Source organism: Bombina bombina, chromosome 1, assembly GCF_027579735.1.
Source record: "Bombina bombina isolate aBomBom1 chromosome 1, aBomBom1.pri, whole genome shotgun sequence".
Lineage (NCBI taxonomy): Eukaryota > Metazoa > Chordata > Amphibia > Anura > Bombinatoridae > Bombina > Bombina bombina.
In genome coordinates this window covers 1179934839-1179949098 of record NC_069499.1, presented here as the reverse complement: position 1 = coordinate 1179949098, position 14260 = coordinate 1179934839, and the positions used below count along the sequence as shown (strand labels likewise).

Here is a 14260-nt window from a genome sequence, read left to right as displayed (position 1 = left end):
ATCTTTCATACTATTTTGCAGATATCAATCTCCTCCCCAAAGTTTAGTCTCAGTTTCATGAACTGCGCTTGTGTTCTAAAGGGGTTAATAAAGTTGTAGCATTTTATTTACCAATAATGACGAAGATTAGGAATTGGGGGGCTTGAAGGAACAGGTGACCATTACTAAATATTTGATTCACAAGTGCTGTTCTGTTTATGATTCTCAGTGTTTGCTGATCTACTTATCAGGTAAGACTCACTGACTATTGTGCTAACATAATAACAAAGTCTTAACTGTGGGGAAAAGGGGGTGACTATGATTCATGCAGATAAATACAAATCATGCAGATCCCAGCATAAATAAAATATCAGCAAAATGGAATGAAAGGAAACTTTTAATAAAATGGTACAGACATAAGAGAGCAGACTTAACCTCAGGGGCATTTGCCTGCAATCCTGGTCAGTATGTTTTTCTTGGAATTTGGAACCAAGTCTACATGCAAAAGTCTGGGGAAAAAACTTGTCCTCAATGACAAATGAGGAGAGTTCATGTGTCGGGCAAAATTAATGTGCACCAATTATATAATTAAACTCCAAGTTGGCATTCATACCAGTAAAACAAAAGGGTCCTGTTGCAGTCATAACTTTTATAAGACAGACGTCAGCAGGAGATCTCAGACATGGGACATTTGTGCAAAGAAACACTTATTATTTTAAGCACCATGAGTGTGGTCTCCCGTTGATTCCTCTATATACACATCTCTCTCTCTCTCTCTATCTATATATATATATATAATGTATAAATATCTCTATACACACTCACACAAACATAAATAAATACACATACACGCACATCTATATAGCCCTTTTTCTACTTTCCAGAACACCTTGGAGCTGTGAGTGACTTGGCTTTGTATCTGTGTTTAAGTTTCGGGATCAAATAAATTTAACTGAAATTGTCACAGGATTAAGGCGAATAATACAGAATAACACCCAAAACCCTTAAACAGCCTACCAGTAAAACCTTGATCAGCTGAGACAGTTTCACTCACAATAAATCAATTTAGCTCAAAAATGTAGAGTGGCAAGGGCAGCAAATAGTTAAAATCTAACAATAAAATAATCACAAATTTAAATAGAAATTGGGGAAACTGGAAAGAGGTTGATGAGCTAAGATTCAAATTCCTTCAGGGCTAGAGGGACCCCCACAGAGTCTCTTGAACACTGAAGGATAATCTCTGTCAAACAGGGCAAAAAAAATGGTGAAAGAGTGCAGAAATGGGCAATGGAGGACAAGGAGAACCAAAATGTGGTCTCCATAGACTTGCGCCAATAACAAATTGCGTGTAGGAAGTTAGACAAACATGGAAGGAGGTAGGGAGTTTGTGTTGGGAGGAAGGTATGATGCACTGAAAAAATAAAAATAAAAGAGATGAAGTGAAGGAATTGTCTATTATACTACACATTAGACTCCACAAATGGTCTCTTTGGTTTAATGGGTGAAGTCTGACCCTGCCGGGAGTCCCTGGACAGTTGCCGGTACAGGTTGTCCTGGTAGGCCTGAGCAACAGGTAGTGTTCTAGCCACTTTGACGTCAGGGTAGGAAGAGGTCTGGGTGACTCTCTCCAAAATGTCCCCACGGGAGCCATTGGCCAGTACTCCATGTGGGCTGTAGTAGTCATCTTCAAGCAGATGCCCATTCTGTGCATTGTTGGTTTTGTTATAAAAGGCGATGTTGCTGATAGAGGATGGTGGACTGAATGATTCCTGCTGGGGAAGCATGCCAGAAGATGTAGGGCTAAGGACAGTATCCACTGAGGACACAGCCCAGGTTCGGCTCTGCTGGTGGTGATAAGGATACTGCTGAGTCCGTGCTGTTTTGTCGATTATGCCCATAAAGGGTGTGGTCCTAGAGCGAGTGGGTTCATTGGGGTAACTCCCCTGGGGTGGGGAAACAGGAGATAACTCATCACAAAGCCGTTCATAAGCTGGCTTGAGTGGAATTTCCATTTGCTGTATAGAGGCAGAGGGACGGAAGGTGGCAGAAAGGCTGGAAGAGGATGAGATGCTGTTGCTGGATGGGGAAAATCGTAGTCCCACACTCTGCGAGTGTAGTAGCGGTCTTGGAGTCGGTGGGTGAGGCTTGATCTCACTGGGGTTGATGCTCATAGGTCTACGGATTAGGTGGGAAACATCTGGAGACCCCAACTGATTGGAGGGCATTGAAGAACGATCAAGATCTAGCTTGGTGTGACACACTGGGTAGTAGGATGCAGACTGGCTCCGACCAATCTGTGGTGTTTGGTTATAGCGCATGCCTCCTCTGTAGGCAGAGGATGGCCGTTGGGGCATATCTTCCTTGGCTATTCCACCATGTTGACAGATGGCTCCTGCACTTAAACTTGCTTGTACATGTTGCACAGGTCGGCCATCTGCTATAAGACCACCTAGAGAAGCTTGATAGACCAGTCGGCTTTGGCTGATCTCCCCAGAAGTCTGATATTTACTGGCCATACCATGTGCCATCTGCCCATATGTTCCTCCTGGAATTACTGCACTTGAGTGTACTGCAGAGCTAGGCTGGTTACTCCGAACAATTTGAGCCTTGGCTGGCTGAAGCCTATGTGCAGGTTGTGGCACAGCAGTAGGAAGCTGCGACATCTGGAAAGACCTCTGTGACATTTTTGACAATGGGGACTTGGGTCTGCCTGGATGCTGTCCTATACATGGCTCTTGTTGGTATCTCACAGGGGAGCCAGACTGCTGTCTGTACACACCAATGCTGTCACTTGGAGGGCTAGCTCTGTATTGGGGGGCTCTCCTGAGAGGTGAGGGTGGTGGGCTGGGGTAATCCATGACCTGACCTCCCACTGGTGGCGGACTAAAGCGGTAGGACGAGCTCTGATGGGCTGGAGAGGTATGTGGCGGGCTGGGTCTGTAGTGAGGGTTCTGGTGTGTGGGAGAAAGGGGTGGTGAAGTAGACTGGTACCCCTGACGTGTAGGTGAGCCCACTGAGCTGTTGGATCTGAAGTCAAAAACCTGGTGTGAACTTGACATATAGGCAGAATCATGATGAACAGGAGACTGGGGCGGGCTCTGCATATCAGGGAGACCTTGACATTGCCTCCCATCAGTCTGTAAACCAACAGTTACATTGTCCATATCCTGCTCAAGGTACTCCTCCTCATAAATGTCATCTTGCGTGCATTCAATATCTTCTTGATGGGTCACATGTACTGGCTCATCCTGCAGCTCTTGCACCTCTTCTTCCTGTTCAACTTGCCGGCATTCTTCTTCTACTCTCATCAGTAGTCTCTGTATCTCCCGATTATTAGGACAAAGTTGTATGGCCTCATTTAGATCTTCGAGAGCTGCAGAAAACTGTCTGCAAAATTCAATAGAAAATTATTAGAGGTCACATAATGGCTGGAAGTGAAATATCAAACAATAGATATAAATATTTAGACTTTTAATTAATGCAAATAGAACAACATTGTAATATAGTCATTTATTTTACTCGGTTTTGATGTAAAGTTTGTGCTCGTCCCACACTCCCTAAAGAGACTGAAAGTATGCTACAAAATGCTGCAATTGACCTGAACCGACTACACATTAAAGAGTTATTCCCCTAAAGCAAAGCATTTACATATAGTCACTATCACAATCCACAGACAAGAGATAAAATAAACATACTCATCAGGTTTTTGGTAGTTTGTTAGTAAAATTTGCAGCATTTTGAAAACTTTTTATAAATGGATAGTTTAATTATTTTTAATGCAGATATTTGCAGCTCAGTACTTAATTTCTAATAAGTACTGAGCAAAGGGGGCATGCAACGATTGGAAGAAGCCGGATTTGTCATTGATACGCTCAATACAGAAGGAGATTCGGACGGAAGATTGGCAGTATGTTTACCGTAATGAAATGGTATTTTAAAAAAGAAGCGTCTTTGTAAAGTTTAATGACTTAAAAGTGCCCATTTTTTTAAGATTACTTCTAAATACTGGGTTTTAAATCATTAAACTTTACAAACACTTTAAAACAATGGCTTTGAGAACAAATTAAAAATAATTGCTAATGATCAACAGTTGTACAGTTATCTGTGGGTGCATGGAGACATGACAAAATGATTAATTGGTGGAGCATCTTTGAACGCTATCACACTCTTCTCTGATTATATTCACTATATATGTATCTATAATGAAAGCTAACCAGACTTACGAAAATATGGTATTGTTTCTTTTAACGTATCTCGGGGAAGGAGCTGCCCAATAGTTTCTATTATTTTGAGGACAAAATATACATTACTTAGTGTTTAGAAAGTATAAATTCCAATAGTAACCCTGAAAGGCAAACATAAAAGAGCATGACATAAAGCTTTACTCTCAATAGGATATCTTTTTCTAGGGTTACCAGAACTATTGAAAGAGGTTTTTGTAATTTCAAAACAGTTATTTAAATCAATTAGCAAACCTATTTGTGTATGGTTCTCAATAACAGTCATTAGAAATCAATTTATAGTCTCTTTATGATTTTTGGTTTTAATTAATTGAATAGCCTTACCCTCTTGAAAATCCATAAAGGCTTGATTCACACAGCATTTCATTTTTTGCAGATTTTACCTTTTTTGGGGGACGAGAGTTGACAATCTCATACATAGTCAGTTTATGTTTTAAGATAATTGTTTAACTAGTTTACAAAAAAAAGTTAAAATAATGCTCAAATCAAACTTTTAAACTATGAAAAATTTTCATATATAAATAATCAGAATGTTTGCATGTTTATATTAACAAATGTTGATTAAAGCAGATGAAAAATTAACACTATTAATTGGAAAGGATTCATTGTACACCATGATTTGAGCTTGTTAGGAAATTCAAAAACTGCAACAAAAACACAAACTCCTGAGTAATTATGAATCAATATTTGCATGATTCTCTCATTTCCCATTGGTTCATTTTTTATTTCCTACAAAAATCTTGCAAAATCTCTTGTTTGTTATTGTTTACCCAATTCATATCCAGGAAACCAGGTTTACTAATCTATTACATATGTAACTGCCAAGTTAAGTCTAAAGACCCTAGAGGGGATTTTGGACTCAAAAGAATGCACTTGAGTAGCACTTCTTTTACCCTTTAATTCTAAAACATCATCCTCGAAAGGCAAACAAAGGGTAGAGGTTTAATGAGTTAAAACTTAACTTTTATTTCCTGTTTTCAATTTTTATAAAATAAAATGTGTGTGTGCGTAAAAAACAGTTAAAATCACAAAGACTCGAATTTGCATCGGTTTCAATAAAGTTTGAACACTGTTATTTCTACACAATGGTAAAAAATAGATCCTATATTTAGGTTCACTCCCAAATTAGAAGAGAGAGTTTTGACTTTGGTTTCTGCTAGTGGTTAATACTGTAATATCTTATATTTATTGACACATAGTCATAGGTGTATATTTTGTACTAATCCAACTTGATAAGTGACTTAATAAGTTACAATATAGGTGTGTATTTGGCGCTGGTACATCTTTGTATGGTTACTAAGTAAGTAAGTGTGCCTAAATTTGTTATATAGCAGACTTTATATTGTATTTTTAAATATTCTTATAATAAAACACTTTTTAATTTAGAGATGGTCTCAACATTTGGCACTCTGTGTTTCCAGCGTTATAGTTTAGTAAAGATTATCAAATCTTATGCAGCACACTCTCATAATCTTTACTAAACTATAATGCTGGAAACACAGAGTTCTTCTATCTTTCTTTTTCTTCTTCTTCTATCTTTCTTCTTCATTTTTCATTTTCATTTATTATGTCTTATTACATATTATCACAAGAAGGGTGAGACGAGCTATCTCACACTTTCTGAGCATCATTTTATTTAATTCTTCAATGTTATACACACACAAGTTTCATTGCACATGATCACAAATAATATTAGTTCACACCAAACATTAATACGCTCATATTTGAGTGCACTTTTTTTATTCTCTGTCAAATAATATTAATATTAAGATGTTTATTATATTAATATTAAGATGATTATTATATCTATACTCATTTGTATAAAATATAACTAATTCTTGGACTATCTAGTACTTGTTTAAACCATATGTCTCCACGTAGGTTATGAGAGTAGTACTATTTTGATATGCCTCTATTTATTGATCCCTTCTGTGAACACATAGTATGATGTATATTGGATTTTATATACATTGGATTTTGAATTCTTATATAAATCTTATCCATAGAGATTATATTGTTAAGTAAGAGGAGCACATGCTCTATTATCATGTCATTTTAATAGATTTGACCGACTTCAATTGACCACTATACTCATTGGTTACCATAAGATGATGTCACAATGTCATCGGGAGAGATCCTGCCCACAAATATTGTTATACAGATCGGATACCGAATCTAGGGCACCCGATCTCGTTTATTGCTCCCTCATTTTCCCTCTCTCATATGGCGGTTTAGCCTTCAATATGGAGAGGGGCATGTAAGATTAATCTACCTGGAATTAACTTTAACATATGTCAGTCGAGCGGTATGTGGGGGCAGATCTCCTCCATGATAACATTGTATCCAAGGATCTGATTGGTAGTTAGACCTGATGGTTACTAAATATATTATTTGAAACAAATATAATTCAAATCAAAGGGCTATTGCATCGTACCTTAACACTAAACGAAAAGGCTACACAACATCTAAACACCTTTTGTTACATAGCTACCAATACTGGGCCAATAATAAATCGTGCAGACATTGCTTTATCCGATATCAAGCAGCTGTGCTGCACACGCATTAGCGTTTTCCTACAAGGCCTGTTACTCGATAAAATGCAAGGTCAGTGTTTTAGCTTGTTTGGTCTCATCATGTTTTAGATTTCCATTAGGATTATTATATTATGATACAAAATATATTGTTTTTATTTACCGTTTTAACACTAAGCATACTATGAGCTTCTGACTGATGTTAGGTTATATGGTTCGTTTATTTATTCATGCATCTTTATTATGTATAAATACATGGGTTTTTCTTTTGAATAGTATTATCAGTGGGGATATGCAAAACTACTAGATGTTATTATATATGTTACTTTTGAATAATGATGTGTATTTAATTAGCAATATAACTGTTTGTTTTTATGTTCTAAATAAATATAGTGAATTGATTGTTTACAAAGGTTACCATACCAACCAATTATACACAGTTGGGAGCAATGAATTGCCTTGATTGTTGGACCTATCAGATTGTGTTCTCATTATGCATATTCTGTTATATAGCAAGTGTATTTTTATTGTGATACATATTTTTTAGCCAGAGGAAACAGCTCTTAGTCAGCTGAGAAACGCGTCGCTTTTTATTAAAGTTTTATATATTTTTATACACTTACTTGTTCTTTGGTGTATTATTCTGAGGACTTACTTTGGCTGTGCTGCCACTAGCCACCTGAGGATCATCAAGATTTGCTGGGAGTTATCTAGTCTACTGGGCGACTGTTAGGTCCCAGTCTGCTGTTAATGCACCTGGAGGTGTATTGGATCTTGTAAGTTTTTCCTTTACTTACTTGTTACTCTGTTTAAACGATAGTGGGCTATGTGCATATATTTTGTGTTCACATAGGGAATCTACTACCAAACCCCCCCCCCCCCCAGGGACCTCTTCTGGATATCCATTACAATCCCACAGTGAGCTGGACCACTGCGAGGCTACGGCCTGTATTACTAGCACCATAGGGTGCGCTGTTCTTGTGAGTATACACCTGGATTTGTGTTTATTGGAGCTATTTTTCTTTGCAATACTAGGCCATGTTGGCGCCTCTGTTTTTTCTTTTTTCAGTCATCTAACATCATAGGAAGACCATCCTACGACCAAGAGCTGCCACACTTCTCTGGACCTATTTCACATTGGAACTTGCCTTCCCTATATATCTCTTTTGGACTTTATCTGGTAGATATAGTGTATGTAGTGTTGTATATTTACTTATCGTTTTACCTTTTGTATTATCTCTGTTTTTTGGTTTTGAAGGCGCCCCCTAAGGGTGTGGTATATGCTGGGTTGTATCACACTCTCAATATTAGATTAGGTGTATTTAGTTTAAACTTCTTGTAATTTTTTTTTTATTTTCTGTAATTGTGTTTTTTTTTGTACTATAGTTTAGTTTATTTAATTAAATTTAATTGTAGGTAATTGTAGTTAATTTATTTAATTAATTTAATGATAGTGTAGTGTTAGGTTTAATTGTAACTTAGGTTAGGATTTATTTCACAGGTAATTTTGTAACTATTTTAACTAGGTAGCTATTAAATAGTTATTAACTATTTAATAGCTATTGTACCTAGTTAAAATAAATACAAAGTTGCCTGTAAAATAAATATAAATCCTAAAATAGATACAATGTAATTATTGGTTATATTGTAGCTATATTAGGGTTTATTTTCTAGGTAAGTATTTAGTTTTAAATAGGATTAATTTATTTAATTATAGGAATATTATTTCGCTTTATTTAAATTATATTTATCTTAGGGTGGTGTTAGGGTTAGACTTAGGTTTAGGGGTTAATAACTTTATTATAGTAGCGGTGACGTTGGGGGGCGGCAGATTAGGGGTTAATAACTGTATAATTGTAGGTAGGTGGCGGCGATGTTAGGGAGGGCAGATTAGGGGTTAAGAACATTTATTTAGTGTTTGCGAGGCAGGAGTGAGGCGGTTTAGGGGTTAATACATTTGTTATAGTGGCGGCGAGGTCCGGTCGGCAGATTAGGGGTTAATAAGTGTAGGTAGATGGCTGCGACGTTGGGGGGGGGCAGATTAGGGGGTAATAAATATAATATAGGTGTCGGCGATGTTAGGGGCAGTAGATTAGGGGTTCATAGCTATAATGTAGTTGGCGGCGGTGTCCGGAGTGGCAGATTAGGGGTTAATAATATAATGTAGGTGTCAGCGATAGCGGGGCGGCAGATTAGGGGTTAATAAGTGTAAAGTTAGGGGTGCTTAGGATCGGGGTTCATGTTAGGGTGTTAGGTGTAGACTAAGAGAGTGTTTCCCCATAGGAAACAATGGGGCTGTGTTAGGAGCTGAACGCTGCTTTTTTGCAGGTGTTTTTTTTCCAGCCAGCTCAGCCCCATTGTTTCCTATGGGGATATTGTGCACGAGTACATTTTTCCAGCTTACCGCTACCGTAGGCAACGCTGGTATTGAGGGTTGAAGTGGCGCTAAATTATGCTCAATGCTCCCTTTTCTGAGCCTAACGCAGCCACTCAGACAACTCTAAATACCAGCGTTGTCTTAAGGGTGCGCTGGAAAAAAAAGCAGCGTTAGCACCGCTAACCGACAAAACTCTAAATCTAGGCATAAGTTTGCCAAGTGCAATTCTATGGCTTCAGCAATAGACGGCATAGCTGACAGGGGATGATATATGGCACCTTCTCTAGAGATTAGTCTTGATTCTTTAATTAATAGGATAAGAAAATATAGCAGCTAAATAAAGATGAACCGCTATTGTGTCAAGGCTGAAAAAAAGTGTAAACTTTATTGCTCCAAATAAAAAACTAACATGGCAGTGACGGGTGAACACCCCCCCAGAACAGTCTGAACATAGCAGCACTAATGGCAGGATTAGCTTCAGATGGATAATCCGATACAGATCAGATAATCCATACAAAATTAAAAGTTGAGACAATCCAAGATAAAATCATTTTAGACAGCGTATACGATTTTCATTTTGTGACAATCTGGAATCTGCAATGCAGAGTGACCTGAGACAGAAGAAAATCCAAGATGAAACTGAATTTGCTTTATAGTGACCTTCCCCAGGTAGTAATTTTTTTTTTTTTTATAATTTATAAAGGGACATGAAGAATAACATTTTTCTTTCATGATTCAGATAGAGCATACAATTATCTAATTTGCTTCATTCTCTTTGTATCCTTTGTTGAAATGCATACTTAGGTTGGCTCAGGTGCAAAAATGCACTAATGGGAACTAGCTGCCGATTGGTGGCTCTACATATAGGACTCTTGTCATTGGCCCACCTGATTAGATCAGCTAGCACACCAGTAGTACAATGCTGCTCCTTCAACAAAGGATACTAAAAGCGTGAAGCAAATCTGGTTATGGAAGTAAATTGGAACGTTTTATAAAATTGTATACTTTATCTAAATCTTGACTGAAAAAAGGGTTTTCTGTCCCTTTAAGGTTTCCACATAAGATACAATAAAAGATACATTAAAAAAGTAATGGTACACAAAGTCACATTGTCTGCATAGCAACAACAGAAAACCAAAGCCAGTAACATAGTAAAGTACACACTAAGAATATCTGTAAGCAGTGGTACCTAACATTAAACCCCCCTGATTTTTTACTAAATTTATATACTGAAGATAAGGTGATAAAAATAACAGTAACTAAAACTAATCTCACACTGACCTTCCTTCTCTGACCACCAAGGTACCACTTGTGTATCCAAAGACATATATCTAATATAACTTTTTATTAGAAGGAAACTGATCTAGACATAAATATAGATATATCTCGGCTCTCAGCTCAGAATAACAAAAAAGGTTTGTGTGTAAACCATTAGCTCCCTCTCAACTGAGAATTTCCCATATAACAATGGGAAATGTTGTCTGGATCTTCTCCAAAGTAATATTTATATCAAAAGGGCATGTCATATATATTGCTCTCAATTGTGGCCAAAATAAATATATATGTTTGTCTCAGAGGACTATGTATATATATTTCTAAGGACCAATTTATCTAACAAATGTAAGGCTGTGTTAACACTAAGCCAACTGCTTATTAAAGGGAATGAGGAGTAATACTGATCATAATGCCTCAGGCAACTTAAAATGAAAAAATAACTTTCTAAAAATGTTTTTAGAAAAAGTGCCAGTGTTTAACATCAGAAACAAAGGCATTGTATTTTAACTGAGTTCACAACAGCTTATTTGCTTCTAGGCATGCTCCAGCAGATAATAAGTGTTAAAGGCTTGCATTCTACCATATGAATGGTGGATAAATATGCAGCCATAAAAGGGATTGTGTGGGGGGAGTTAGAGCTGTACAATTCAGACACTTAAAAGAAAGTGTTAATGGCAAGGCACTGTAGTATAAGTTTGCAGGTAAAGTAATTAAAGTACATATTATATTTTGTCTCTATCCCAACTTGTTTTATGTCCCCTTTAAAGGACATTTTGGGATTTTGTTAAAAACATATCAAGGATTTAATATTGGCATAGTGCATAATTATTTTTTTTTACCGGACTCAAACCCCAAAGGAGGAAAGGCTTATACAGAAATTAAAATGTTTAAGAATATAGTAAAAATCTTAAATCTGAATGACACATGGAGAATTCACAACCCCAACAATTGAAAGTATACATGTTTATCAAAGGCATTTAAAATGTACTCTAGGGTAGATATGTTTCTAATATCAAATCATTTAATAAATAAGAATGTTTGCCCAAAAATCTTCCCAATTACTCTATCAGATCACACACCTATTCTTTTGGAAATTGATAGCTATGAAAGGATAAGGCCAGGTAATATAATTAATTTTTTTAGAAAATCTAGGTATATGCTGGGAACCCTCTAAAGCAGTATTAAGAGACGTAATAGCATTTTTGGCTAAATATAAAAAGAAGCAGGCCACTCATAAAATCCAACTTACATGTCATGTAATAAACTCTTAAAGGGATATTAAACAGTGTTCCTTTGGTAAAAAATAACCCCCATCTTAACTGGACAATTTAAAGGGACATAATACCCATATGCTAAATAACTTGAAAGTGATGCAGCATAACTATAAAATAAGCAGACAAGAAAATATCACCTGAACATCTTTATGTAAAAAAGGAAGATATTTTACCTCAAAATTTCTTCAGCTTACAAGAAAGAGTAAGTGCTCTGGTAACAGTTATACTTCAGCTACTGTCCAGCTGCAGGTTGAAAACAAAAACAAAAAAACAACAGCCAATCAGCATCAGCAGTGCTGAGGTCATGCTATGCTTTGCTGTTATCTCATGAGATTTAATTGAAAACTCATGAGATTTCATAGTAAACTTCCTTAAACTGAATAGGAAAATAACATAACTATGCCTGCAGATGCCAGATGCACGCTCCCTTGCAAGTCTTGAGACTAGTATCCTGATTGGCTGCTTAAAGTCCCTTTACAATGGGGTGTGAATACTTAGAAACATTTTGAGGTAAATATCTTCCTTTTTTACATAAAGATGTTAAGGTGATATTTTCTAGTTAGCTTTTTTTGGGTATCATGTCCCTTTAATGATTTTTTTTTTCAATTCAAAAAAGACAACCTTCTAAGGGCCAGATTACAAGTTGAGCGCAAAATATTGCTTCCTCGAAAGCGATATTTGCACTCAACTGAGTAATACCGGTGCACGCAAATGTGTGTTGGTATTACGAGTTAAGTGCAATGCATTGCACTCTAGAGTGTGCACATCCATAGGCTCCAATGGGAGCCTCGTTCTGATGCTGTCATACACGACACAGAACCTAAGCGCAGCGAAGGGGGTAGGTCGCACAGCGATGGGCAGCAATTTGAAATATATATATGTATATGAATATATATTTGTGTTAATATGTGTATACAAATATTAACACATAAATATCTATGTATATAAGCATATACCATATATATTTATAGGAAACACACAGTTCCCATAGACCACAATGTAAAATTTCAGTGCCTTTTTTTTTTTCTAACATCCCACAGCTGCCACTTTTAAACCCTAAAACTGCCTAGTGCAGTAGTTTTTTTTATAGGGAAAAAGGCTATTTTTTTCCATAAAAAACTACAAGACCCTTTATTTGTGGGTAGCAATAACCAGCCACTTGCAATGGCTGGGTATTTATTGTGCTCCCGCAAACTGGCAAATTTGCCTGTTTCCAGGCGTGAGATAAATTAGCGCTGCACTTGTAATCTAGCCCTAATTATTTTGCTGAATCAAAATTAGTTTAACTATTGCAACCTGGGGAGAACCCAAAAAACCTGAACTCATGTTGTAGTCTGCAAATACAGACTACAACATTTTTATGGGAATTCTGGCAGATAGAGTACAACCATTTATTGCATCAATTATACATAAAGATGAAACAGGTTTCATGCAAGATAGGACATCTGTGACCAACATAAGGAAGGTATTATTGATACTTTCACAACATGATTACTATAGGAAATATGTCTAGATCTGGATCGGTTAGAGCAGTTCTTTTACTAGATGCTCATAAAGCTCTCAATATGGTGACATTGAACCATTTATTTGACTCTATGACAAGATTTGGATTTAATGGTAATATTATAACATTACTTAGAAATATTTACTCTCAACCATCTGCTTCATTGATTACCACTTACCTTTAAATTGCTAAGAGGTACACAACAAGGATGTCTAATTTCCCTTTACTGTTTAATGTAGCTATTGAGCCTTTGGCTACAGCATTGAGAAAGAGAAATCAAATGAATTAAAATAGGGAAAATAGAGGTTAAATTATAACTATATGCTAAGAAGATAGGGTAGGATTAAATTGTCTCTTTGCAAGAAAACAGGATTTGTGATTGGTCCTCCAACAATGTTGACAAATATGATTTAGCAGCTCTGAGCAAAATAGTAGTAGATTAGATTTTACTATGATAGAAGAGGAGATTAGTTTATTAGAACCCGACAACCTTAAAGTTTTTCTTTATACTAAAATTATTAAACTGCTAGATATGATTAAGAAGATAGTTATGGTAAAAGAACCTCTGATAGGATGGAACGTACGTGAATATTAAATACTCTATTGCTCCTTATTTAACCATAGTGGTAAACTCGGAATTTGAAGAAGAATATGGGTTACAATGTATTTATCAACTAGTGGAAGATGATAATAAGACATTTAAAAAATGTAAGCAAGGATCTGGTCTATTAAATAAACTCCTACTAACCTACTTACAATTCAGACACACTAGTAAATGAGCAATTACGGCTTCATGGTCGATTTGTTCAAAGGCAATTAATAGAAATGGTTTTAGATCATTTTAGAAAGTGTTCATTCTTTATTTCTAATTTATATCATTTGATTTTGAGTGATGAAAGTGAAAGGACTTTGAATTTAGTCACGCTAAAATGGAACTCACTAAAACAGATTAACTGTAATAATAAAATAATATCGCAATCTATAAGAAAAGTAGAAATAGCTTTTATAGCTGTAGCAAATAGAACAACAGTATAAAATTGTTATACCAAATATATATATATATATATATATATATATAT

The 14260-nt window shown here is 36.2% G+C and overlaps 1 protein-coding gene across 4 annotated transcripts in view; it reads right to left on the bottom strand.

Annotated features, from left to right (window-relative positions):
• Positions 1-358: 358 nt before the first annotated feature.
• TANC2 (tetratricopeptide repeat, ankyrin repeat and coiled-coil containing 2) overlaps positions 359-14260 on the bottom strand; it is a 785323-nt gene continuing 771421 nt past the window's right edge. For all 4 annotated transcript variants that reach the window (XM_053699768.1, XM_053699765.1, XM_053699775.1 and 1 more), the window contains one exon: positions 359-3366. In XM_053699768.1, coding sequence (XP_053555743.1) covers positions 1440-3366 — 1927 coding nt within the window. In that variant the 3' untranslated portion in view covers positions 359-1439. The remainder of the gene's footprint in view (positions 3367-14260) is intronic.